The following is a 23,740-nucleotide window of genomic DNA, read 5'->3' as shown; positions in this document are numbered from 1 at the left end:
CAAACTTGATGTGCTGGTTTGCTTGTTGCAGGGAAACTCTGTTTTTCTCATCTGGCCTTTAAGGTCTGTGAAATTAAACCAATGGAGTGTATGCAACTCCTTTTGTGTGAACACAGCAATAGTACCATTTCACAGAAAAGATTTTCTTTTGGCATTTCTTACCCCCATCCTCCTCTCAGTGGAAGAACTTATGTGTCATTGTGTGCATACTCATGCTCTTTGGTTCTGTCTTGACAGTTAGGCTTGTGTTTTCAAACACATCCTTCTTGACTAATTGTGATGGTGATTTGGCAGTTATGAGGAGGGTGATACGCTGTTCTTTTCAATTTACTTAAGTGATGATTATGAAGAAAAATCAAATTAGAGTTAGACTTTCTCATTTTAAATAAAGTTGGGTCTTAAAGTAGAACTATATGGATATCTTCAGTGCTGAATAATCATTCAGGTTTGAATTATTATACTTACATTATTTTGAAGAGAAACAAAACTAGGGTGTTGGAGCAATAGGGAGTGAACCATTCAGCTATTTTGCAACTGAGTAACTTCTACAAATATGATTAAGCAGGAAGGTGCGGTGAGGGCTGGTTTGATTTTGATTGTGAGATGGACTAGGACTATGATGTGTAGTTCAGTTTCAGTGAGCAAAAGTTGCTCGTCACTCTTCAATATGGCTTTACCATCTCAAAAATAGAAAAATGTCCCTGAAGCAAACAGGCTGAAGCTTTTTTGTTTGGTTGTTTTTGTTGTAACTTGGTCTGTGTCAGATAAGTTGGTTTAAGTACTACTCTGAAGATGGTGTAAGAGTTTTATGTGGTTCTATTAGGTCCAACTAAAGTTTGTAATACAGGAGCTATTATCCTTCCAGTTGTGAGGAATTTCTGTTTTATGGAGCAATGCTGACACAAAGACAGTACTGTGTAAGCCGTCTTATAACTGAACACTTTCACACTGCAATTTAGCAGGCGGGCAGTTCAGGAAATTGCTGGCTTCTGCTGGAGCACACTTTTACTGCAAGGAAAATTTTATTCGTCACTCAAGTAATTGGCAGTTTTAATACCTTGTTAGTAATTACCTTGTAAACAAACTAATGCATAAAGGCAAGGCTCTATGACCTGTTGCGTTATCTAACTCCCATTCTTATTTGGCCAGTGGAACTGACACATGGTGGTGGTGTTTGTTGTTTTTTATTAAAGTAATTTGTTTCCATTTATTATAAATACTTTCAGCTAAGAGTTAAAAAATGCAGTGTACCTATACCAGACAGCCTAAGGAATGAAACATGATACAAGCTCAGCATTGGAGGGGCTGCAGGATCACTTACTCACTCCCATATGTGGTCAAAAGGCCCATTAATCTCAGTTCTGGTTCAGTTTGTGAGTTAGGACTTCTTTGTCTTGAGCAATAGTTCCCCACACCCCTTGAATACACGAGAGTTGTCTATGCTACCCTGATGTGTGGCTTACTATTTGATCCAGAGCAAGTATTTCCAGTAAACACCTTCCAGAATTAATATTCTTGTTGATAGTTTTACTAAAATTGCTTTTGCCTGCAGTCTCTAGGATCTGGAAAAAGCTCCTAAATCTTGGTAATTTTCAAACAAGTTATATAATGTACCACAGCTAGAATGACTTCAACTTACAAGGTAACAAGAATTATTTCAGGTTGCATTTGTTTAATTGGTTGTGATCTGCTTTTACTTATGTAGTGGTAACCCTGAACAATAATGCTGCTGATGTGCAGTGTATGATTCTGTACATCATGCAGCTGAGGTGGAAAAACTGGTAGGTTGCTGGGCATGAACATGAAATAGAGTCACTGGGAAAAGTTCATGTGTGAAAGTGAAAGAAGAGGTGTTCCTCAGAACAGAGTACAATACCCACATCTTCACATTGTTACATACTTTTTGCTGTGAAAGTGGGTGTGATGCTGAGCTGAAGTTTGACAAGACATGAAGTCCAAAACTCCTGTAATGACCTCTAATATGCAGAATTTTTGTTCTTTGCTAACTCATTAGAAAAATCTGTAGATTGGAATACTAGGTCTAATTCCACAATCACAGAATGTTTTTCAGGGGGTTGCACTGTCATCCATCCTTTATAATCTAACTCTGTGTTTTTTTCTGGAAATTCAGTTGGACTTACATGCCAAGGAAGTTTTCAAAAAACCCAAAGCTAAACTGTGTTTAGCTACTATGATATTAATTTGCTTAAAATAGAAAACAGCTCTAACCTTATTTCTTTACAATACTGTGGCATACTGTTCCATGTAACTGCCAGACATTTCTACTGTTCAGAAATAGGTGATTATAGAGTTTTGCATCTCTTTTTAAAAGCCATGAATTGCAGTAATTTGATTATATTGCATTTTTTTCAGAGTTTTCTAGAATTATATTATAAGAAATATTAATGAAAATTTATTTAGACTATTCCAATTTGTGATTTTGGATTAATATTATGCATGGAGAACATACTTTATTGCTTTTATGTAATTCAAAATTATTTTCAGATAGGGGAATTAAGAACTAATATTTGCCAGGGTTCTGTAGTAAAGATGTGTTTACTCTGGAAATGACAGTCTTTTGCCTACTGCCCTTAAACTTCAGGACCAGTAACAAGATTGCCAACATTTTGTCTGAACATCTGAAGCCATTTCAGAGTCTAGAAACTTTGGACCTAAGCAACAACAACATATCGGAGCTAAAAATTTCATCATTTCCATCATTACAACTCAAGTATCTGTAAGTGAAATTTTTTTTCTTTCAGGTTACTTTCAAAAATCTTGTTGGATAATTTAGATTGGCAGCTGTTTATTAAGTACTAAATCTTCTTTTAATTGGAATGACATTAATATTCCTATCTACCTAGTTTAACATAAGCTGCTAACTTGAATATATGAGTTGTTACAATGAGATGTTTTAATTAATTGAAAAAACTAAGGCCATCATCTTGAGATGAAACAAATAGATTTGTCTCTTGAGAAATAATTATGTGATAAAATTTATTTAAGTTCCCCATGGATAGGCTAGTTTGTATTTATATGGAGTTGGATAGACTTCTTGTGAATAACCTTTAATTCTTATTCAGGAATATTGGAATGCAAGATATACTGCCTGATAAAACAGTAATAGATTGTTATGTACAGGATTGTCACATATTATCTTCTTCCCTTATCACACTCTGGCAGAGTAGAGTAAAATGGTGGTGGTGAAATACTATTTGACTATAGAAAAAGCTGTCAGGAGCTCTAATTAATATGAAAAAATTCCATTTATAAATGAATAAGCACCACAAGAGTTTTGTGTTTCACTACTTGGTGTTAAGAATTTATTAAATAACTGTAAATTTAACCTTCTAGACATTGTTTCAACAGGTATATCAACAGTAACCGAATAACCTCTATGGAGCCTGGTACCTTTGACAATTTGTCTACCACACTTCAAGTATTGAAACTGAACAGGAACAAAATTTCAGCAATTCCTCAAAAGATGTTTAAACTGTCCCATCTGCAGCACCTGTAAGTGTAACCTACAATTGACTAATTGTTTTCAGGTTTTCCAAAGCTCTGGCACTGCTTGAACTTTAGCCTTTAATTTAACCAGAGGCAGAGTGAGACAGACAGAGAAAACATATTACTACAACCCTTACTAGCTGCAGCGTTGTACTGAACAAAACTACTCTTATATGTTGGTGAGATGTGAACAGTCTTTGTGTTTAAAATTGATTTTGCCTATTAAAAGTGTAAAAAAAAAATTACTGGAAAAGGGGTAGGAGCAATATTTCTTTAAAAAAGCACCAGGCAAATAGTAAGTGAAGTAAATGTAATAGTTTCCTGCAGCAGTTATCTACTTTTTGCTTTCACACCAGAATGAAGGAAATTCATTTGCTTTCACATGGCATGATAATAAGCAATATGCTTGAATAAATAGACCTTCAGCTTTACTGATACAGTGCTGTCCATAAATGTTTTACCAAATAAATAGCAAAGTTATATGAAAGAGACTGTGGGGTTTGTTTTAATTGGAAAATTTAGAAAGTGCAGAAAATGGACAAAAGAATGGGTTGCACTTTGTCAAATCCTGGATAATTACTTTCCATATCAGATAGTCAGGAGTTAAAAATAACAAAGTCTCTTAGGTTAGCCTTGAAAGTGATAGGTTATAAGAATGCTGAAATATTAGGGTGCTTGACATTTCTGGAAAGAGTGACTGTGTTTCTTCTGTGTACAAGTGCTGGAACAGTTTTAGTCAGGCCTCAGTAGAAGAGTACGAGAACAGTCCTGCAAAGCTCAGGACTTGTTAATGATTTTAATAGACTTTCTGATCTTCAGATTCCCCTTGAATTTTGGATGTTGGTTACATCCTTGCCTAAAAATGTTCCCTTTGTTCATAGTGATTATGCTGAGTTATGTTAGGTAGCTTATCTGCAAGGAAGGCAAAAAATTTGTGTTATCACCTGAAAGTATTCAAAGTAGAATGGGGAAGAACTAAAGCCTGTTCTTACTGAATGTTCTTCAGTTTTTATTCATATTTGAACACAGTATAAGAAGTAGGGTTCTCCCTCAGCTCTCTTATCAGGTAGATTTTGTGTCAGACTGCCATAGGGACAAGCTGAATTCTTACAGGGTTGTTTCAGACTCTGAAAAATAATGATTGTATAACTATGGAGAGAGGATTATTTAGATCTTTACTTGGCATGCAGAAGTAAGTTTTGAAAGGAGAGATTCTTCCTTTGGTAGACCTAAGATTTCCTTGAAGGGGCAGGTGATCACTCCTTTACTACCTCTTGGTAGTAGTGTCTAATCCTGTCACTGCATCTTGCCCTCCAGCTAGTTACACCCTACGTCTCCCTCCCAGGATTCACATTGCTCCCAGTTTCTGACCCACACAGGGTGAAGAGCGGCAAAAGAGCGAGTGCCAAGACTACTTGAGAAAGAGGGAAGGCACTATGTGTAACTGGTTGTGGAGGAGGGAGAGATGTAGTGAGTGCCTGACTGCAGATACAGAAAGAGATCACCCAGGATGTTCAATTTTGTCTAGTTATCGCAACTAAAATTTTAACTTTTTTGGGGCTGTTTATTGATTGCAATTACAAACAGCTTTACTGCTGGATAAACACCGCTCTCAGTTTTGAGTTTGGGAACAGGATTAACCATAACATTCTAGGTCTACAGGGATTCTTTAAGTCTGAAAATCAAGAACTACCAAGTACTTGCTCTCAGTATCAAAAAGGCAGAACAGTATTAACATGGTTGAACATAATGTGTTGCAATAAAATATTTGATTTTTATTACTTCTTGTCTTTGTTTCATGTGCAAGAAAAGTGTTCAAATAAAGCTGGTTCCAGAGAGGGAAGAAAGGTTTTTGGCATGTAGGTAAAATTACTCTACTGTAACTGTAAATTCTATTGATGCAGGGAGCTGAATCGCAACAAAATCAAAAAAATAGATGGGCTCACTTTCCAAGGACTTCCTGCTTTGAAATCATTAAAACTGCAGAGAAATGGGGTTACGAGGCTTATGGATGGTGCTTTCTGGGGTTTGACCAACATGGAAGTGTTGTAAGTACTGAACTTGTAGTACTCTACTACTACTTATGAAGTAGACTTGCACCAAATTAATAGAATTGTGTGAAAAAAATTAAAGGTGTTTATGAATTGAATTGTTTTGTTTTGGTCTGAAAAGGAGCAAGCAGTCAGTAGTGAATGTGTAGAGCAGCACATTTTAAATGCCTGCATTCAACTCAAGATTTAAATAGAGGCTCCAGTTATCTAGCCAGTGTTGTGAGGTCAGAGGTGGACCTGTGGCATAGCATGCATGCTGCTGAGTTTCTGAACCTTATGTCTTTTTCTGTTTCTGGGTGTTTGTAGGCAGCTGGACCATAACAACTTAACAGAGGTAACCAAAGGCTGGCTTTATGGCTTACTGATGCTGCAGCAACTCCATCTCAGCCAAAATGCCATAAGCAGGATTAGTCCTGATGCCTGGGAATTTTGCCAAAAACTCAGTGAACTGTGAGTACCTTTATTCTCTTCCAGTTTCAAAAGCTGGGTACATGCCAAAACATGAGCTTCTTAGCACTGATCTGAATTTTTCATAGCAAAGTTTCCAAAATGACTACAACTTTGCTGTATAATACAGTTAAATCTTGTTGAAAGAAGTTGGAAGTTAACTGGGATTGGTCCATTTCACTGTAGTAGTTGTACTAAAGCTGTAACACAGTAGTTTTCAAATGAGAGAAATTAATTCTGCAGTAATGTGTGAATTGTTTGAAACAAGACAAAATGCTGTATGGTCAGAAGTGGTATAGTGGGTTCTCTGATAATCATCAGGGGAAAACTGGTGCTTCCCCCCTGAAAATTCATGTGGGTTGAACTAAGTTAAATAAGCACTGCAGCATGAACATTAAAATGCTTTTTTCCCGCCTTAAATTTCCAGAGATTTGACATTCAATCAATTAGCAAGGTTAGATGATTCAAGCTTCGTTGGTTTAAGCGTGCTGGTCGGACTGTACATTGGAAACAACAAAGTAAATTACATTGCTGATTGTGCCTTCAAGGGACTTTCCAGTCTACAGATTTTGTAAGTTGACAAACTCAACTTGTAAGGTCAAAAACCTTAAGAAAAATCCTGTGTTTACAGGTTATTTCTTTTCTTTATTGAAGAGACAAGAACATTTTGTTAACTTCCCCTGATTAGTGTATGATTGTCTTGCTGTAAGATTTGTTTCCAGAATAGTTGAGAAAGGAAGGAGTTCCTCTTTTGTTAAGGCTGTGCATAATGGGTGGTGCTAACTGTAGTACAGACTTCCAGTAGCATTGTTGTGGGAGGGGCATATCTTTTGAAGGCAGCAAGCAGAGCACTGCTACCCACAGTTTTAGGGATCAGGATCATAGTTGTGTCTTAACTGAATCGTTTTCCCTCACAGCAGAAATAAGAAGACAAAACTCATTTTAATGACTGGACAATTGCTTTAAGTATTAGAGCATGTTTTGAAATAGCATTTCTTAAAGGAAGGGAAAGAACTAATCTAAATACCATTAAAACCTTCCCATTGCATACCACTGACCCATCTGTCAGCCAGATGAGCAAAACGATTGCCTCTAGGCATTATTTTCAGGGACTTGCTCACATACTCAAACTTGGGGCATCTAGGAAAGATGTAAATTAGAGGAGTGTACTCTATGTTTTTTAAGAATGTAGAGAGTTGGAGCTGATAAAAAGAGGAAGTTAGAGAATTGTGAGCTGTTTAGGTATTAAGTATTAGGCATTTTCTCTTAGATTCTTCTTTCTCATCCAGCCCAACCCTGTAGATTGTTTGTTGACACACTTATTCTCTACACAAATCTCTATATTCTCTTTATGCTTCATAGATAATTAAGCAAATGTTTTGAGATGTTGAAATTACTCTCTGGCTGTTAATATTAAGGACTTAAAAAGTCAGGAGGGTGTTCCATTTCAAAGGGCAGCAGTTGGTCCTTTCCCTTCCTGCAGTGCATGTTTTCTTAAATAGTCCTGTACATACCTTTGGAGGGATATGGGGGTTGGTTTGCTCACAATTCTAAAAATTGTTGAGTTTGTGATATTTTTAATTATCAGAGGGAAAAATACTAATTTTTGAGTCTTCAAAGTCTCTCAAATAAAAATGGAAATGATAAAGTTAATCAGGAAAAACTTGTCTTAAAAATCCCACAAAAACTGACTGAACAAAAATCCAACCTAGAAAGGTATTTTTGATTTTTTTTTAAGTAGCACCTGCTACTTAAAGAAGTATGTACCTTGTTCTTTTTAATAGCTTTTGTGGTTTGATTTCTCCTCCCCTCTTAAACAGGGATCTGAAAAACAATGAAATATCATGGACTATTGAAGATATGAATGGTGCTTTCTCTGGCCTAGATAAACTTAAGAAGCTGTGAGTATTGCTACAATATTTGTATCTCATCATGCCTTAAAATATAGCTTATTATGTGTCTTTCAAGGGACAAGCCCCACACTGAAGGATATTAAATTTTCCATAGCAGACATGATTTTTTCTCCCTTACTTCATTGTTCTCTGTAACATCTTCCTTTTCAATAAAAGAATTTCAGGGTTCTCCAAGTCAAACTAATCTGAAATACTTTAAGTATTATTAATATTTATGGACATATTTATCAAAGAATGAGGTTTTCCCATACTAAAAAATAATAAGTGTATCATATGACAGTGGCATAGTGGCAGGCTTAGTCTGCAGTAAGGTAAAGCAACATCCAGTGGAAGTGGCTCCATTGCATTGAAATTTTCAAATGCAGATTTATGAAATTAAAAAATGTTTATAGTTTTACATTTAGAATAATCCATGTCACTTAACTGCACACCTTAAATGTCTTCTAAAATCATTGTAAAATCTAGTTATTTATTCAAGGGGAATAAATTAGCATCTTTTAGATGTGATACATTTTGCTACATTGGAAATGTGTGAGTGATGAATACTAGTCATGGTTGAAAAATAAATGCCAAAAATGCAATTATTCATCTCAAAAATACTCCCATTTAATTGCATTTCTTTTGCATCATGTGCTTAAATTTTTCAGGATACTCCAAGGAAACAGGATTAGATCCATTACAAAGAAAGCATTTTCTGGTTTGGATGCACTTGAGCACTTGTAAGTAGTGGAATTTGTGAATTAATTAGTGTGAATTTGGAATTCATGAGTGTGAATTTGGAATTAATGCAGAAATTCTTACATATTAAGCATGCTATAAAACTCCTTATTTGCATCTCTTTTGATTTTGAGCTTGAGTCCTTTGTATATCACTGAAATAGCAAATTATTGCTTCAGTCTTAAATCCATTCAGTTTAATAAATCTATTTTTTTCATCTAATCCTGTTTTTCTTTTTTATTCCTAGAGATCTAAGTAACAATGCAATTATGTCAGTTCAAGGAAATGCATTTTCACAAATGAAGAAACTCAAAGAATTGTAAGTTTCTATCAAAAGACATAATCTCTATTAAGTATATAGATATTATCTATACATATATAAATGTAGAAATAAAAGCCTTGTAAGTCATCACCTGTTGCAGTGATAACCCCCTGCTGTAGTCTCTGAAATAACATTAAAAGCTTATGCCAGTGTTTTGGGTTTTTTTTCTTTTTTTATATGATGGGTGTATTTAAGTGAGAGAGTGTAGGATAGGAGGCTACATTAATTTTCTGCTCCATTTGTTGTCTTTAAAGTCCTTATTTTAAATTGGGTTTTCTCTTAACAGGTTTTAGATAAGGGAGACTTCAATGTAATGTGCTCCAAGACCAGCAGTGCTGGACCAGTGAAATGCAGTGCTGTAATTCTTTTGTAAAGACCTGGTTGTTACTGCTTGTAATTGAGTCCTTCTCTCCTGTAGTAGCAGAGAGACAGATCTTCAGAGAAGTCATGAAGCAGTCACTGTGAAAAATGTATTTTAGTGAGGATGAGTTTTTGTCTGCTGAGGGTAATGCTGAAAGGGATGACATCAAATTGGCAACCTGTCACTGGTGGGGTTCAGCAGGGCTCCACTATCAGCCCTGAGCTCTTCATAAATGACTTGGACTCAGGACTGGAAGGGATACTGAGAAAGTTCACAGATGGTGCAAAACTGGGAGGAGCTGTTGACTCTCTCAAAGGCAGGGAGGCCCTGCAGAGAGACCTCAGCAAATAAGAGGGCTGGGCAATCTGCAAATGTATGAAGTCCAACAAGAGAAAGTGCTGGATTCTGCCCCTGGAGTAGGGCATCCTTGGGTTTATGGACAGACCAGGGAATGAGAGGCTGGAAAGCAGACCTGTGGAAAGGGATCTGGTGTCCTGGTTGATGGCAAGTTGGATATGACTCACCAGTGCCCTGGCAGCCAGGAGAGCCACCCATGCCCTCAGGGAGCATCAGGCACAGCATCACCAGCTGGGCAAGGGAGGGGTTTGAGCTGAGAAATATTGCTGTCTTTCTCTTGCAATGTGTGTGTTTAACCTAAAGCCTTAGTTTTGTTGTGAAAGTGTGCTCATACAGATCTGTATTACAAACAGAAAAAAACAAACAAACAGGCTTTGATTTTAATTGATTTTTTTTTTAGACACTTCAACACATCAAGTCTCTTGTGTGACTGCCAGTTGAAATGGCTACCACAGTGGATGTCAGAGAACAACTTCCAGAGCTTTGTAAATGCTAGTTGTGCCCATCCTCAGCTGCTAAAAGGGAGAAGTATTTTTGCTGTCAGCCTGGATGGGTTTGTCTGTGGTGAGTGTAGCCTCTATTTCTCATTCCATAAAGCAAATATTGCTGTGTGCTTGGGATTTTTTTTGTGGTTCCTTGATATGTTGTGATTTCTATAGCAAAATTGAGACGTGATACTTACTAACATTTTCTTCCATTACCAGTGATGTAGATGCTTAAAGCTTGAGGCTTTGTACAAGACGGGGAGTGATGATATTTTTACTTTTATACCAAGTACAGCTTGCTTGCATAGAACATATCTCATAGCGTGCAAGTGAAAGCTCAGTACTTTGTGAGGGTAAATGTGTGTGCCTCTAGATTTAAAAAATATTGTTTAACTATCGTTTTTAAGTGAGACAAATTTTGGCAAAATTGAGATGTAGTTTTTGGGTTTGGTTATTTGTAAATTTTTTTCATACTCCATTAGTCTTGAGGTTATTCCAGGGCTGATAAAATTTCAAGGTAAAAAAGCACTACTGGCCTCAGCTCTGATGTTTTTTATGTGTGCTTGTTGGGTTTAAAAAATTATTTGGAGTATGTAAATCACTGCCTCTTAAACTGTGTTTAAAAAATACCTGATTACCACAGTTACGATACTGGTATTTTTTTATTTTGGTTTGGCAGATAGTAAATGCTAGCAAAATATTTTTACATCAGGACCTGAGAATTTGAGTTGATAGCATCTGCTTTAAAAATAAATTTTTTCTATGTGTGTTTAGTAGCATTCATGACCACCTGTGTTACATTCTCTAAAGCAAAGTGAAGCTAAGCATTCAGAGTAAGGACATGTTTGATTATGCTGATATATAAAGTGGGAACTTTGAAAATATCAGGAAATTTAAAAGCCAACGAATTGCATTTAATGTATTTTCGTTGAATAAGTTTTATTTTTCTTAGTGAAGAAAATTCAAACCTTATATTCTTTGGAGACAAAAAGGTAAGTGTCTTCTCAATAATTTTGTCTCATAGCAAACATAGCTGGTTAATTTTTACTGTTGCTACCCTTTTTCAGTGGGAAAGCAAGTCCAGAATATAAAATAGTGTACCAAAATGTTGGTTTTTCCTTTCCTGTTAGCAGTCAGATATTTAATAAATAATCATCAGATTCTAGCTACTGCCGAGAAGCAGAGGTTGATGTAATGCAGGGAATTACAGATTACTCGGTGGCTAGAGGAATATATATGAAGGAGACATCCTAATTTATGATCTTTCTTTTGGCTGCCAAATGTTATTTTTAAGTAATTAATTTTAAACCATTTAAGATGTATTAGCAAAAAGAATACTGAATCAGTTTTTGCGCTTAATACTTAATGCAATTGCCATGCAGAAATAACTAAAATCTCCTAATAAAATCATTGAGTTTTTCAGTTATATCTATAAAGTCTGTTATCACTAGACATTCAGGTGCACCCACCTTGCCTTAGAAGTTTACAAGGGCTGCTTTTGCTTTTATAGAATTTTTAAGTGGAGTGTGTTGACTCCTGTCTGAATTTAAAAGGTGTGTATATATGTGGATGTCTTTGTGATACATTCATTCAAATGTGCTCTTGGACTATTCTGTTCTCACAAAACATAATGCTAGTCTTATCCTAGTGTGTTCTGTATTCTGTACTGTATGCTTATTTGAGTGACCTTTGTGTCACCCCTTCCTGTCAGATAATTAGGATTGAAGTATGTTCTGCTGTCCTTTCACAAGGCTAATTTAAGTACTTTGAGTGTTTTACTTAGTTATTCCCGTGCAAAGTTGGTGAATGTCTTGACTCAATTTGCAAATGGTATGAAGACGTGGGTATGAAGCGTGAAAAGCAAATGGCCTGGGATGTTCTTAAAGCCCATGTTTAGAGTCCCAGATCCACGTTGCCCTGTCACTGGAGCACAGCATCATACCTGCAGGAGTTTTGCAGATGGTTCAAGGTTAGGCTATCTGCGCATCTCATTTTCATTTGTAACAGAGTGGAGGTTCTTCAAAGGAGATAGCACTTTGACCCTATATTTGTTCCCAATCATTTGAGATATAGTAAGACAAATGTGGGAGACAGCAGGATCTGCAGGGAGAAATTTCTGGAGCACAGGGCTTTCCTTGCAGTTGTTTATCCGGAGATTGGACACATCTTGAAAGCCGGGAATATACTAAGGCTTTTGGTTTTGGGAGACCAGGCATTTACTCTCTCACTCCTTTTGCACATGCAGTGTACACACAATTGAATATTTCAGAGGGAAGCTAAATCTGTAAACTCATAATGTGGCACTTTGAAGGTAACATTCCTATCGTAAAGGGACCTCCAGGAATTCTTGAAATTCCTGTGTTCTGCCCTGCTTAAGGGGCTTTTCATCCCCTTTGGCCCAAACAGATGCTCATCGCTGGAACACTGACTTCTGTACATGATTTTTTTTGTGGGTTTGGGTGAAATGCTCAACTGCAACTTGCAGTTTCTGATAGCAGAAGAACTATGCTTTCAATAAAGAAAAGCTCACAGCAGCCTGAGGTGTTGTAAAGATGAGAGGTAGGCTTCATGATTGATGTTCAGAATAGCTCTTATGGATGTCAGGGGGTAGTTCTTCTATCTTTAGTGCTGCTATTGAAGAAACTATGCACACAGTCTGTTTTTAAATGTGCTTTCTCTTCAATAAGAGATGGCTTGGCACAATAAACTCATAAATACTGCATCTTTAAATGCCCTAAGGCTAACAAAATTTAAAACAAAAGCATTGTGGATCCATTTAATAAATACTTATCTGACTCTTCTCTCAAACCTATAAAACAAGGCTTACTAACTCTCTGAAAAGAGTCCTCAGGCATCACATGTATTTTTTTCTTTTCCTCCATGCAGATGATTTTCCTAAACCACAGATCACTGTCCAGCCAGAAACCCAGTCAGCAATTAAAGGCTCCAATTTGAGTTTTGTGTGTTCAGCAGCCAGCAGCAGTGATTCCCCAATGACTTTTGCATGGAAGAAAGACAATGAATTACTGCAAGACGCTGAAATGGAGAATTACGCACACCTGCGGGCCCAGGGTGGAGAAGTGATGGAGTACACCACCATCCTCCGACTGCGCAATGTGGAATTCAGTAATGAGGGGAAATACCAGTGTGTTATTTCAAATCATTTTGGTTCATCCTACTCTGTCAAAGCTAAACTTACAGTAAACAGTAAGTGTGTTATGTTTTGTTTGTGGACTTAGAATGATTTTAATCAAGATAAGGATTCATAGATTTTCCATTCTCGTCATCTGCATCTTTTAGAAGATCCATAATATGAGATTATTTCTTAAAAATTTATCCATTTCCAAGGTCACCATTCAGTTTTACCTTTGGTCCTAGTGTGCTGAAGCATAGTATAGAACAAAACAGCATACCTAATTCATAGTAAATCTGGCAAAATCAATGTTACAAGATGAAAAAATGTTAACTTTTTCTCACAGGAGGGAAGGGTATGCTCTGTTTCAAGATGCTATGGAAAGGTCACATAGGAGGCTGTTAGCAAAAATGAGATTTTGATCTAGGTGGTCTCCCATACTTCACAGTTCCCTCCCTTTCACTGGCTGCTGATCAATTAAGGTTGTATGTTTCTCTAGTGTTTTTAGGCCCATGCGGGGTGTTCAAGGAAAGGCTGTACAAAACAGGAAAAGTATGTTTCATGTATTGATTTTGGTATCACCAACTTTTCTTTAGTGCTGCCTTCATTTACAAAAATCCCCATGGACTTAACCATTCGAGCTGGGGCAATGGCACGTTTGGAATGTGCTGCAGTTGGGCATCCTATCCCACAGATTGCTTGGCAGAAAGATGGTGGAACAGATTTTCCTGCAGCACGCAAGAGGCGCATGCATGTCATGCCTGAAGATGATGTATTCTTTATTGTTGATGTAAAGATCGAGGACACAGGTGTTTACAGCTGTACAGCTCAAAACACTGCTGGAAGCATTTCAGCTAATGCAACATTAACAGTACTAGGTAAGATATTGGCAAACCTTAACAGCACAATCAATATTATGATTCAAAATAATAAAAGTTAGTTATGTTTCTCAGTGTATACACATCTGGTACGCATGGGATGGAGGGAAGAAGGGGCTTCTGTTTTCATGTGGAGACAGTTGATTTGTTTCACTTTTGATTTCTTGACATTTTTTTAATCATTTTTAGTGTAGTTCTCTGCAATCTTAAGCATGTGTGATTTAGCATATTTACCTTGTAAGGTAATCAAGCATGTAAATTGGATCAATTGGCAAGTAAATTGTAGTCTTTAAGTACAAATTCTTGAGTTTCTTCTTAGAATGAGAGTAAGCTTTATTAGGCCTTACTGATGCATTTAATTTACTTTTCTTCTTGAGCTGTGAAGGAAAGGGACGCTTCTTACTCTTGCGAGATCATTTAGAATATAAGCATGTGTTTTCTTTTCAGAAACACCATCATTTTTGCGGCCTTTGCTGGATCGAACTGTAACAAAAGGTGAAACTGCAGTCTTGCAGTGCATTGCTGGTGGTAGCCCTCCACCCCGACTGAACTGGACTAAGGATGACAGCCCTCTTATGGTAACAGAAAGACACTTCTTTGCTGCAGGCAATCAGTTACTAATTATTGTGGATACAGATGTAGAAGATGCCGGGAAATACACTTGTGAAATGTCTAATACACTTGGAACGGAACGAGGCAACATCCGTCTTAATGTAATTCCTACTCCCACCTGTGACTCTCCTCAAAATGTTGCCCCATCACTTGATGATGATGGATGGGCCACAGTTGGCATTGTGATCATAGCTGTGGTTTGCTGTGTGGTGGGCACTTCCTTGGTGTGGGTGGTCATCATCTACCACACCAGAAGGAGAAATGAAGATTGCAGCATCACAAATACAGGTGTGTAAACTGAAGGTTTACCTTGGAAAGGAAAACAAATGTTTGTGGTTACCTTGCGGTGACTTTATTGTAGGAACATTTGTGTGCTTTGACTCAGAGGCAGAAAGGTGAATTATTTGTTACTTTCAGTGCTTTGCTGACAAGTTTAAAAATGTTTCTACAAACTGAAGTGTGTTAATGGCTTTTGTATGTGTTTTGCTCCCCCACAGATGAAACAAATTTGCCTGCTGACATTCCAAGTTACTTGTCATCCCAGGGGACACTGGCTGAAAGGCAGGATGGATATGGCTCATCTGAAAATGGCAGTCACCATCAGTTCCTCTCATCTTCTGTAGGAGGGTATTTCCTGCAGCAAAGGGACAGTAATGGTAGGTAGAAAATGCTAAACAGATTTTTCATGTGACTTGAGGAGCTGCAGTTTGGCTATTGTCTTTCTAACTAATAGAACACTGAAGAAGCATGTTTACACAATTTACCAGAAGACATGAGATTTATTGCTTGGGATTTTTTCAACACGATAATAACTGGAGCTTGGTGCTGTTCATCCAGATGACGTTATGGTGTTTATTTAAATCAGGAAGCTTTTCTCTAGTCTCAAGGGTGAGTTTAAATTGATGAGGACATATGCAGAAAAAGAGTGTCCAAAAGAAATTACCACAGAATGTCTTCCTCTCTTACAGCTTGAAAAGTGGAGTGTAGGCGTGTGTGGTAATACCAGTGGAACTTTAGTTTAACTGTTTAAACTTGCTGGTTAAAAGAAATCGTTACAGTCAGAGTCAATAAAAAATTTAAGGTGACTGCAAGGTAAAGGCTGCAGTACTTGACATTTATACCTGTGGCCTCTAAGAATCTCGTGTTTACCTGCGCTAGGGAGGAAAAGGCACCTTTCTGGGAGAGGGCTTGGGGTTGAGATACAATCAGGAGGTGGGAACGGAGTGATGGTGAGATAGTTTTGTAGTTGTGGGGTAGTTACAATCTCTGGTTCTTGATGCACAAAGAAGAGAGGAGCAGCTTCTTTGTGCATCAAGAACCAGAGACTGTGTCCAAAGCTTTCAGGAGCATTGAACTAAAAATCTTTATAGCTGTTTAGGCAGCCAGTGACTCCCTCAGATTCTTTCAACCAGGACTTTGACATTGACATTCTGCTTTGAAAGGGCTGTGAGACAGATAATGAATTCGTCTTCTGTGCTTTGGAAGGAGGAAGTCCCTGGTTCTGATCCCTGTAATTGGTTTTGTTTTGTTTTGTTATTCAGGGATTGTACAGGGAAGTGACACATTCTCTGTCAAGCCTAATTAATTGAACAGTTGCTGGAACTAGAATTCTCATCCAAAAGTTAGGTTAAACCTAAGCAAACTTTAAACTACACTATGAAATGTAGTTGAACACGTGGGGTTCTTAAAACTTACTCAAGAAACTCTTAAGCTGGAGATTCAGAAAAGACTGTGTGCTGACACGTCAATTTTATTTTTAAGGCATTTGCCATCTAGATAACAGCAGTGAAACAGACTTGGAGGGTGTTGCAGATCCATTCCTGTGCCACTATCTGGGGACTTCGGGGACTTTGTATTTAAAAGGCAGCACCTACAGTTCTGATGCATTTGAATCATACAGTACAAGTAAGTTGGTGGGGAGAAGCTTTAGTCCTAATTCAGTCTTTAAGATGAATCTATATAAAATGAATTTTTCATTTCCTTTAGGTTGCAGCTCTGACCAGAGAACAGCAGGCTTGGGCCCTTATGAGTCTGGATATTTAAAGAAAAAGGAATGTTGTCAATACTCACCTCCACAGGAAGATCCCTTTGACCAGTGTGTTGGCATTATTGGAACACAGGCTACAAGTAGCAGATTGATGAACTCTATTTATACTCCAAATGAAGGAACTGGACTGAAAAGCAGAAGTCTCAATTCAGACGCATTTGATTTAAACAGAAGTTTGGAGCCCTCATCTATTACAAGTAAAAGCACTTTCATGGGTATGTTCTAGCTATTGTTTTTTATTCAAGCTGCCTTTGTCTTTGGTATCTTATTTCCTACCTACAACACCAAGCAAAACTGATTTCTCGCCTTTTTCTTTCCCAAATGTTTGATGCTGAGGAACAGAAAAGTGACTATAGTAAAACTGTGTAATGAGGATATTTAGATTACCAGATCTTAATAGCTCACACTTATATAAAAATCTCATCAGTAACGCGATTCTTATCTTCTGTCTTAATATAGCTGGCAGATTTCTGTAAACGTTAGCATACATAACTTAAAAACACCTTAAGAAACTTCAGAAGTTCTGCCTGACAGGCAAAAGGTGTGTAAGGAGGGGAGTGCAGGTGGGGAGAATTGAACTTGTATGCCTATATATTGTATAACACAGTCAGCCAGAACTATTTACCTTCCAAAATAAGGCACTGTGTAAAAATGCCCTCCCTTATCCCTCCTTTGTCGTTTTCTCATGATGTGCAGAATAAAAGAATTCCTGAAGTTTAGTTTAGGGTTTACAGTTCTAATCCAGATTGCAGGGAGGGGTGGGGGAAGAAGAAAAGCATTGCTTTATCCTTGAAGCTCATTAAATTTTGGATGTTGGTTTGGTTGCTTGATTTAAAATGCATACAAAACCACATATTGCTTTCATCTTTGTGATATCTTAGCACCAAAAACAGCCCTGGTACCATGGATTGTCTCTCGGCTGGTGTGTCAGCACAGGCTGATCAAGATCTGGGTCTGTTGGCTCTGAAGGGGACCTGGGGGAATGTGCATCACTGGGCTCTTTGTTCTCAGGGGGTGGGGAGGGAGGCACAACCTCTGAAGTCTTCCCTCTTCAAAAGCCAGATGTTTGAACTGTAAAATGTTGCAGATGCCAGGACATCTGGCAGAGACCCTGGGACTGCACATGGCTGGCCTCCTGGCTGCCTGCCACTTTTGCTGTGGTGGGACCGTGCAGATAGGGTCTCCTGCAGAACACAGCCAAACTGTGTGTTCATATAGCCAGGAATTAATGTCACTTCAAGGGTGCATAGTCCTCTGCCCTAAAAATCTATGCAGTTACTTCTTTGATCAGTTCTCTGAGCGTACTACCCCACTTATTTTGCATTGTCATTGCCTTGGATGCTTCATAACCATTAGCACTCTTCGTTCAAAGAATTGATGGCTAGATCTTGGGACGTGGTGGCTGTGGAAGAAGTTGTGATAGATTTCTTCTTGTCTGTATATGTGAATTTCTTCAACATGGTCATCAAATTCAAGCCCCATTTTGCCTGTGCAATCATAGTGAAGTCGACAGCTGGCATTAGCATCCCAGTTGCCAGAAAGTTTGTAGCTTGGATTTTTTTTTTTTTCAAGACAGTTCTCATTGATGGAAATAGGAGTTTTGTCCAATTCCTTTTTTAGTAACTTCTTAGTTAAGAGTTTTACTTGAAACCTTTGGTTCTAGCAACTAACCAAAAGCAGAAGTGTTGCATTTTGGGTTCAAAATTTATTTTAAAATGTAGTGTTTAATTATTAATAAAAACTTGAGTTCTTCAAAGTCAGACTGTGACCCATTGTCCTCTGAAAATAAGTCCTTACAGACATTTTGACTTAGGATAGGTGTGTAAGGCTCTTCTTGTAGAAGTGTTGATACTAACAGCTTCCCAGTGATGAGTGACACACACCGTGATTGTTTACTGGCTAGTAAATACAGATAATTATTAATTAAAGTTAAACTGAAATGTGTAATTCTCTTGGGGTTGCTACTGTTCTCTTTGCCCACAACTGACTGGATGATCAGTGGTGAATGCAGCATGTGGCTATCTGCATCTTTATTATTAATGGGAGATTCTAGCCAGAAAAAGATTGTGTTAGCATTCAGATTGCACTGTGGGACAATGTTGTATAACCTGATAGGGGTTGTGGGGTTACATTTTTTTAAATTCCTATTTTGTTTTTTCTGAACTCCATGGGGTAGATTGCATGTGCCATTCCTTTATTGAAGAACAAAACAAGGAGTGGCTTTTGCATTAGAAAGTGTCTTGTAATATGTTTGCAGGCTAATCCCTGTTCCTATCTCCCCCCTCACCATCCTCCCCAAAGAAAAATGAGTATGGAAGTAGTCATGAAAACAAAAGAAATGAAGTTGTAGGTGGCTATACAACTACTTGGAAATGTTTTTAATATCTCTTATGGCAGCATCTTTCCTTATGCTTGTGATCACATGGATGTTTTCTTTAAAATGGTGGAACAGCATTTAAGTAAAATCTCACTTTGGTGAACTTCCTGTCAATCTTGCATTTCAATGTCATGTCAGTTTCTGTCAGTCTTGCATTTCAGGGTCACTTATGTACACTAGGGTGAGACACAAATCTTTTAGCATCAATATTTCTGTGCTCACTCTTTTACTGTCTTTCAGGAACATTTGGAAAGCCTTTATGGAGGCCTCAGCTGGACTCTCTTTCAAGCTGTAGACAGCCAGCAAATTGCCAACCAAAAACCTCCCATAATAATCATCATGTCTCGCTGGACTTTGATGCAGAGGCAGATGAAGAGGGAAAGGAAAGGACAGTTTCTAGAGGAGAAAATAGCTTTTATCCTTGCAAACAGTCCTTTGAAAACTTTAGGACTTCTACTTTCCAATCGTGTAATTCAGATACATAGCTCCTTTTGGACTTAATGATTTCTGGAACCAAAGAAATAATTTGACATACTACTACCTCACTATGGAACTTTATTTAAAAAGGGAAGAAGGAGAAGAAGGGAAGAAAGAAACCACATGATGCTCTGAAATCAGAAGAAAAATTTTTTTTTTTTTCCATAAAGCATAATTTCCAAGATGCTCTACATTGGTTATACAGGGAAAAATCCTTATAAAAATAATGGTTTTGTAATTATTTTATAGCCTTTTTTAATGCAAATAATATGTTTTGTAAATTAATGGTGTAAATAATACAGTGTATGTATTTCTATGTCAGACTTCATTTTCTGAAATGAGTAGTAAGCATTCTAATTTTGTACTGTTATTTGTACCTTTTTACAAATGGAAACTCCATGCTATTTGCAGGTACCATGCATCTTTTTTGCACATTACTTTAATAAAATATGCTGCCATGTGGTCTCTGACCCACATTAGTGTATGAAGAATGAAAAGTGTGAATTGCATTTGTAGACACTGTTGCAAATGTAGGTGCATTCTGATGCATGTTTGCACCTTCATTTGACTTAAACCTTTAGATTTACTGTGTAAAATATGTTCATCTTCAAAGAGTGGGTGTGGTTCTGCCACAGCTACTGGTAAGGTGGTTTGCAGCTCTTTGAACCCCAAAGCAAGGCTGTAAATCCTCCAGTTTGTGAATTCCCCCTGTCAGATGTGCACACACATGCTCTCAGTTTTCATGCCTGTGAGGCTGTAGTACTGGCAGTTTCTTTGTGCCTTTCTTAGCGTGCCTGCATCTGGTGTAGGGATATACACAGTAGATGCACAAATTCATATCAAGCTATTTAGTAAAATTAAAAAAAGGCACTGGATATCTGCCTGGTAACCTAGCTTTTCTCTGAGTGGCTTAGAGTCAAGTGTTTCCAAATATGCAGTGCATGCCTCAGTCTTTGCTTTCCCATACCCTTTCTCCCTCTTTTTTGCTTCTGCAACCACTCCCTGCTCAACATGAGGAGGTAATCCAAGAACAAGATAATGTTTTTTTTTTTTTGTTTAATTCATGCTTCTGTTCCTTACTTGGCTGCCCTTCTCTGGTTACAGATGAGTCTGTGCTTTATTTAATTGTTCAGTCAAGTTGAGCAATTGTAGACTCTTGCTGGAATATATTTGTATAATGAATGCAGTATCTTTACCTATACAAGACAAAGAGGATTGCAGATTTCTTACTATAAAACAGTAGTTAAACTGACTGAAAACAGGCTTTATTTTGTGTTTCCATGTACAGATGCCTATTGTTTTAAAAAGCTGTGAATCGTGTTGTCATCACTGCACTAAAAGAGCGAGACTTCAAAATGGTTAATTCTACAGGACATTGGCTTTTTAAATCTGTCTGCTTTGAAGGTGCAAACTTACATGGTTGCCAAATAGCTTCTTTTAAACTAAATTAAAAGCAGCTGTTAGGGTAGGCCATCCCAGGCATCAGGGCTAAAGCAAGAGCAAAGATTTTGTTGCCTGGTATAGCTGAACTAAGGGCTTTTAGTTGTCTGCAGCCAGAAACCTGGTACCCAGATTGCAATGCAATTTCCCTTTAATTTAGGCACCAGTATTAGAGACAGGAAGTTAATCCATCCTTAGTCACTGGTGGTCCAAGCGTACAGAATGGATTTTGCGTGCTTTAGTTGATCATATTGCCAGATTTTTTGACTTATTGTTAATTTGTTTTCATTGCTGCCAGATGTGCTGATGTGGTGAAAGATGTTGGTACGGGTATTTGATTATAATTAAGTGCATTTGAAAGAGATTAATTTTTCCTCAGTTAAGCACAGACCTGTAGGTCAATAGGGCAAGAAATCTAACATTGGATTCACTGAATATCTCTCCTTTTTCTTCCCCAAACCCCACTCCCCAGTGGGCCTGTTTTTAGGGAGAGGAGAGCTGGGGCCTGTGATAGCTCCTGTTTATAACTAGACATTGCTTTGTGACATATTAAAAAATACCCAAGTTAAAAACAGTAACTCCAGATTTAGTGTTTATCCTTAAGAACTCCATGTTAAAGGTCCATCATGAAAAACAGGCTTTAAATTCTGTAATGGGTGAAGGTTGAGAACAGTGGCAATGTCATTCCTTTTTCATCTCCTTTGCAAAGATACTAATCTTCCAAAGGCTTGGATGTCTGTACCTAAATAAATGTTCAGGGTCAATGACTGAATTTTAAGTGTTTTTTATCAAGTTGCATTTAGCAACCTAGACATAAGAACTGGTTAAAATTTTATTTGATGCTTTAAATGACCAGAAATGGATCAAAGCTCCCAAGTCTTTTTTGCTAGCTTGAGTTTTTATGTTTTAAACGTGGATTGTGCTTAAATATTCAGTGGGTATCTGTAAAGTGCAGATACACTGTAAAGTTTCAATATCTTATTAGTTCTTTTTAAACCAATGATGTTGCCAAACACCTATTTTAAAGGCTTGAAAGTTTTCTTATTTTTTGGGGGGTTTTTCTTTTCCTCCCCTCTGAGATGCACATGTTAGTGAGCTGGTAGTTGGGTATTTACTCAGCTGAAAACTAATTCGTGGGTGTGATGGGGAAATAAATTGCAGCCAACCCTGAGTAAAGCTTACACTGCATCTCTGGAGTTAGAATGAGAAACAAGTGTTGTGTCACTGAATGACAAAACAGACATTTTTCAGTTTTATGACCAGGAGCAGCTGGAATCTTGCAGTGGGCTCATTTAAATCTTGTAGAATGTTCTTTAAGGGCGGTGGCTACTTAATGCTTTACCCAACAAAATGTTTTGCCTTTTGAATTCACACAAGCAGTTGCTGAGTTCTGCAAGCTGTAAATAGTTTAGACAAATAGAGTTAATAATTTACCACAATTTCTCTGGCACAAGCATTTCCTAAATGAGTAAACTAAATGGTGTGTCTGAGATGACACTAGGGATACCTGCATACTGAAGGGTGTTCGTTTCAAACACAACCTTATGGAGTACTGCTGTATTTCAGCAGCAAATGCTTTAATTAAGAATTCCTAATTTAAGGGGATCTTCAAAAATGCCAAAGAGTTAGGTGCAAAGCTTTCTCCAGTTGAGGGCTCATTAGTGTCACCAAACATTTCTTATTTCAGTCTCGGGGACCTCTTGAACACTTAAGCCTTATTCCTTGAGCCACTTCAAAGAAGCTTAAAAATAAGACTTACCTTTGCACTGCAAACATTTGTGTTCTGCCAGCCTTACAAACCAGGATTGTAATTGGCAATTGTGTTTCATAAGGAGAAATTCTATTAGCTACCTGCAAGAGTTCTTGTTGGGGAGATAACACATCTCAGAAAATTATACTTTCTCAACGAAGTCTTGTTTTTGCTCACTTTGCATATTGCTTTGTCACAGAGAATGTGTCTTGACTAGTTGGATGTTAGTTTACAAGTCTTGTGAAATTATTTCATTAAAAGAACAGAGAGGGGAACCTCTGCCTGTTTAGTGAAGGGAAAAAAACCCATGTAGAACAAGATGTAGTTTGTGTACATACCATTTTACTTTGATTAAGAACTTTCCAGATGCCTTCTGTTTTTATATTTCAGGAAACCGTTACAGGAAGGAATAAAAGCTACAATGTCTTGACTCACTAATGTGTGGCAAAAGGTGTTTTTCCTGGTTGTTGTGCTTAAGTATTAAGGGGTGAGTTATTCCCCTGAAACAATTACATGCACACCTGATCTCTTACCAAAAGGCACAGGTGGCCTCTTCTGTTTCCTATGCTACTCTTTCTCTCATAGCTCAATACTGCTCTCATGTCCTCAGGGGACCCTCTTTGCTAACCTAGGCTCCTCAGTTTCCAGTTTCTCTGCTTTCCCTGACACTGTGGTGGCAGGCTGGGACAAATGGACTCAGTTAACAGAGCACAGTGCAATTGCAGGCAGTAAGCAGCAGTTTTGTGCTGGAAGAGAGGAGGGGGAAGTGTTGGAGAGAGGCTAGCCACAGCTTTAGAAAGAACTTGGTGTGAGTGTGCAGAAAATGCATAATTCAGGAGGCAGGGATTAAATATTTATAGGACAAT

At 37.7% G+C, this 23,740-nt stretch overlaps 1 protein-coding gene across 1 annotated transcript in view; it reads left to right on the top strand.

The window, feature by feature from the left end:
- The window catches only part of LRIG3 (leucine rich repeats and immunoglobulin like domains 3), a 40,929-nt gene extending 17,621 nt beyond the window's left edge, over positions 1-23,308 (top strand). Inside the window, exons 4-19 of the mRNA XM_009095088.4 lie at positions 2,603-2,737; positions 3,370-3,513; positions 5,412-5,555; positions 5,865-6,008; positions 6,433-6,576; positions 7,826-7,906; positions 8,566-8,637; positions 8,883-8,954; positions 10,076-10,239; positions 13,047-13,367; positions 13,890-14,171; positions 14,619-15,071; positions 15,281-15,439; positions 16,545-16,688; positions 16,770-17,045; positions 19,448-23,308. Of these exons, the coding sequence (XP_009093336.3) occupies positions 2,603-2,737; positions 3,370-3,513; positions 5,412-5,555; positions 5,865-6,008; positions 6,433-6,576; positions 7,826-7,906; positions 8,566-8,637; positions 8,883-8,954; positions 10,076-10,239; positions 13,047-13,367; positions 13,890-14,171; positions 14,619-15,071; positions 15,281-15,439; positions 16,545-16,688; positions 16,770-17,045; positions 19,448-19,692 (2,980 nt within the window). The 3' untranslated portion in view covers positions 19,693-23,308. The remainder of the gene's footprint in view (positions 1-2,602; positions 2,738-3,369; positions 3,514-5,411; positions 5,556-5,864; positions 6,009-6,432; positions 6,577-7,825; positions 7,907-8,565; positions 8,638-8,882; positions 8,955-10,075; positions 10,240-13,046; positions 13,368-13,889; positions 14,172-14,618; positions 15,072-15,280; positions 15,440-16,544; positions 16,689-16,769; positions 17,046-19,447) is intronic.
- The last annotated feature ends 432 nt before the right edge of the window (positions 23,309-23,740 follow it).

Source organism: Serinus canaria, chromosome 1A (genome assembly GCF_022539315.1).
Source record: "Serinus canaria isolate serCan28SL12 chromosome 1A, serCan2020, whole genome shotgun sequence".
Classification (NCBI taxonomy): domain Eukaryota; kingdom Metazoa; phylum Chordata; class Aves; order Passeriformes; family Fringillidae; genus Serinus; species Serinus canaria.
The sequence above is the reverse complement of the archived record's forward strand: the minus strand, read 5'-3'. Positions and strand labels throughout refer to the sequence as shown.